At 50.0% G+C, this 4,061-nt stretch overlaps 2 protein-coding genes across 3 annotated transcripts in view; both read left to right on the plus strand.

Moving 5' to 3' along the window:
- The window catches only part of LOC102255967 (carbohydrate sulfotransferase 6), a 10,574-nt gene extending 9,912 nt beyond the window's left edge, over window positions 1-662 (plus strand). Inside the window, exon 3 of the mRNA XM_005862711.2 lies at window positions 1-662. Within this exon, the coding sequence (XP_005862773.1) occupies window positions 1-362 (362 nt within the window). The 3' untranslated portion in view covers window positions 363-662.
- Window positions 663-3,766: 3,104 nt separating this feature from the next.
- TMEM170A (transmembrane protein 170A) overlaps window positions 3,767-4,061 on the plus strand; it is an 18,419-nt gene continuing 18,124 nt past the window's right edge. Inside the window, exon 1 of one of the 2 annotated variants that reach the window (XM_014536738.1) lies at window positions 3,767-4,060. In XM_014536738.1, coding sequence (XP_014392224.1) covers window positions 3,928-4,060 — 133 coding nt within the window. In that variant the 5' untranslated portion in view covers window positions 3,767-3,927. The remainder of the gene's footprint in view (window position 4,061) is intronic. The other variant, XM_014536739.1, reaches the window with a different exon arrangement.

Genomic DNA, 4,061 nt, shown 5'->3' on the forward strand with positions numbered 1-4,061 from the left:
TGGCGCGAGCACCGCTGCCCGAGATCCGTGCACTGTACGACTTCGCGGGCCTTAGCCTCACCCCGCAGCTGGAGGCCTGGATCCACAACATCACGCATGGGCCCGGGCCTGGCGCGCGCCGCGAAGCCTTCAAGACCACGTCCAGGGACGCACTGAACGTCTCCCAGGCCTGGCGCCACGCGCTGTCCTTCACCAAGATCCGCCGGGTGCAGGAGCTGTGTGCTGGCGCGCTGCAGCTGCTGGGATACCGACCCGTGTTTTCCGAGGAAGAGCAGCGTGACCTGGCCCTGGACCTGGTGCTACCGCGCGGCCCGGGCAGCTTCAGCTGGGCATCGTCCACCAATGCGCACCCTGGGCCTTAGCGAAAGGCCCGGTTGTGGCGGTCGCCATGGCCAGGAGGAAACTGGTGGGGAGAGGGCTGGGGTACACAGGGCGCAGGCCGCTACTGGAGGAGCCGGGAGTTTGGGAATCCTCCCTTGTATTAGGAAAGGACTGTGTCCCCAAACTCCCTGTTTATTGCCACTTCTTGACTTTCCTTGGAGTCCTTTTTTTGCTGCTGGGTTTCCATCGGGCACATTCTTCATAGAAAACAAAGCTTGTGCCCAGCCAGTGTGGCTCAGTGGATTGAGTGTTGTCCCATGCACCAGGAGGTCACAGTTGGATTCCTGGTCAGGGCACATGCCCGGGTTGCCCACTCGATCCCCAGTGGGAGGCATGCAGGAGGCAGCTGGTGATGTTTCTATCTCTCCCTCTCCCTTCTCTCTCTAACATAAACAATAAAAATATTTTTAAAAAGGAAAACAAAGCTTGTGTCCCTACTTCCTCTGGGCACTGGGAATAGTTCAGACAACTTGGCTCCTGCTGAGGGTCTTTCTTTCCCCTTATCTCTCTCCTCCCTTGGGAGAGAAGGTTGGGAAGGTCTGGGAGGCAAGCCAGGTAGAGCGTGTGGTGGAGCAAGAGGTTGGCAGCAGGATCAGTGCCGGTGAATGTAACTAGATCAGGCTTGCTATGAGCTTGGGGTAGCGGGTAGGGAGGGAAGGCTTTGTCTTCCCTTGGTCCTTTCAGGCTGGGCCCTACAGGAGAGCAGAGTAAGATTCCTAACTGCAAACCACAACACCTTGCTCTGGAGCAAAGCCTTGTTAAAAGGATGCTGGATGTGTAGAAGGCTTAGAACTGAGCTCAGAAAATGACTAAACGGGGGAGGGGGAGCTCACAAACCCGCTAGGAAGGTCAAGGCAGCAGATTTGAGGCCACACAAATAGAATACAGCAAATTCCACTGGAGCAGAGAGTTGGTTTGGAAACTGACGGTTGCCACCAGAACTACGATGCCTATTACCCCTGGAAATGAGGGAGCAACCCTCACTGGTGCTGTCAGGCACAAGAAGGGGTTCTAGAGGTTGCTAGCCTCTGAGTCTCAGCTGGGGTGTGGTCTTAGATTGGTGAGACCTCAGTTGTGGACCCACATCTATCCTGCAAGTAGGCAAGGCAAGGGGGATGTGGCATTTTCTGCTTCTTTCCGTGCAGGAAGCAGTGGTATATTGTCCTTGAAGCTGAGGATTCGGGACTCCTCATTGTAGGATTCCATCAAGCTATAGGGCTTCAGGCTCCATAAAACCCAGACCTGCCCCTGCTCACAATATTATGGAGAAGGTATTTAAAAACCCGGATTTATTAACCTGGCTGGTTAATAAACCAGCACCTAAAGGTTGCTGGTTCGATTTTAGGTCAGGGCACATGTCCAGGTTGTGGGCCCCATCCATGGTAGGGGGTGTGGAGGAGGCAAACTGATCCATCTCTCTCTGTCCCTCCCTTCCTCCCTCTCCCTCTCTCCTTCCACTCTCTCTAAAAGTCAGTAGGAAAAATATCCTTAGGTGAGATTAACAACAAAAATTGAGCTTTTTTTTTTTTAAGTCTGAGCTTCTTAACTAGTTTGTCTATAGCTTGAAATCAATTACATTATTTTCCTGAGGACACTCTTCTTTCGGTTCCAATCTGGTTAGGTGGCTGCTAGGACTACTGCACAGAAGTCAGTTTAACCCTCCTGGTTAAATCTACCATTTCTTGTATTGCACATATTTCTCTTTCTTGGTTATCACTCTAACTTCACTGGAGTATATACTCAGCTCCCTTAGAAAGGGCACATGAAACATACATTTTCTGAGTCCTGAAAGTCTAAATGTCTTTTTTTTTTTTTTAAACTTCTCAATCCACCCTTTGGGGATAGAATTTTTTTTAAAATATATTTTATTGATTTTTTTACAGAGAGGAAGGGAGAGAGATAGAGAGTTAGAAACATCGACCAGTCGCCTCCTGCACATCTCCCACTGGGGATGTGCCCGCAACCCAGGTACATGCCCTTGCCCGGAATCGAACCTGGGACCCTTGAGTCCGCAGGCCGACGCTCTATCCACTGAGCCAAACCGGTTTCGGCTGGGGATAGAATTTTAAGTTCAAGATAACATTTCTGCCCTGAACAGTGTGGCTTAGTTGGTTGGGCATCGTCCTGTGCATGGAAAGGTTGCCGATTAGATTCCCAGTCAGGGCACATGCAGCAGCCGATCCATGTCTGGCTCTCACATGGATGGTTCTCTCTCCCCCTCCCCCTTTCTCTCTCTCTAAAATCAATTTAACATTATTTTTTTAAAAAGATAACGTTTCCTAATGTAATACATGATTGATTGTTATATTACCTTCAAGTAATTGCTTTCTTCCACTTATGCATTCTGCTAGTCTGGGAAATGTACCAAAAGACAGCATTCTTAAATATTTCATGACTTTTTTATACTTACTATTTTTGTTTTAGAAAAGTTTTTAAAAAATACATTTTTATTGATTTCAGTTAGGAAGGGAGAGAGAAACATCAATGAGAGAGAATCATTGTTTGGCTGCCTCCTGCACACCCCCTACTGGGGGTCAAGCCGGCAACCCGAGCATGTGTCCTTGACTGGAATCCAACCTGGGATCCTTCAGTCCACAGGCAGATGCTCTATCCACTGAGCCAAACCAGTTAGGGCTAGAAACATTTCTTGATTTGAGGCCAAATCCCAGTTGTAGTGTTGGAGAAATGGTTTTAAAACAGTTTCCAAAACAAATACTTTCAAGAGGGAACTCTAATAAACAATCTTACTGATAATCTTGAATTAAAAGGAAAATATTATGTATTTTCTACACAATGCTTTTAAATTTAAAGTAAATTAAGTTGTCAAAAAAAATCATTTCCCCTCAAAATACTGAAGTTATTGCTGCATTGTCTTCCAGCTTCCTTCACTTTGTTGCTGAACCATCTTTTTTTTAATGTTTTTTAAATATATTTTATTGATTTTTTACAGAGAGGAAGGGAGAGGGACAGAGAGTTAGAAACATGCATCAGCTGCCTTCTGCACACCTCCTACTGGGGATGTACCCGCAACCAAGATACATGCCCTTGACTGAAATCGAACCTGGAACCCCTCAGTCCGCAGGCCGACGCTCTATCCACTAAGCCAAACCGGCCGGGTCTGTTGCTCAACCATCTTATCCTCATGGCCAGATCCGTTTTAAATCTACATCTTGGTCAGCTGGGACGTATAGAATTCCCCTACTTCCTTATAGGTGGCGCTGCAGACAAGAGCAAAGCGGAGCGCGCCCAGCTGGAGCAGGAGAGACTTTCCACTAGGGGGCGTATTGCGTGGGTGCGGTGTGTCGGTGAGCCTTACGCAACGTGAGGGGCGGGAACAACTCTCGCTCCGCCCCCGCCATCTGCGGCGCGCTCTGATTGGAGGAAGGGACCATCACTCGACAGCGCCGTTGGAGTAGGAGGAAGAGGGCCCTGGCCGAAGGTGACGCTGAGGCGGCGGATGAACCGAGAGCAGAGCCGACCGTCAGAGCGAGCCACAGCGACACTGCGGACGCTCTGCCCCATCCCTCTGCGGTGAATGGCGGCGGGATGGAGCACGAGGGGAGCGGCGGCAGCGAGGGGTCGGCCGGGCTCCTGCAGCAGATCCTCAGCCTGAAGCTCGTTCCGCGAGTGGGCAACGGGACCCTGTGCCCCAACGCCACTTCTCTCTGCACCTTCCCAGG

Source organism: Myotis brandtii, unplaced genomic scaffold, assembly GCF_000412655.1.
Source record: "Myotis brandtii unplaced genomic scaffold, ASM41265v1 scaffold165, whole genome shotgun sequence".
Lineage (NCBI taxonomy): Eukaryota > Metazoa > Chordata > Mammalia > Chiroptera > Vespertilionidae > Myotis > Myotis brandtii.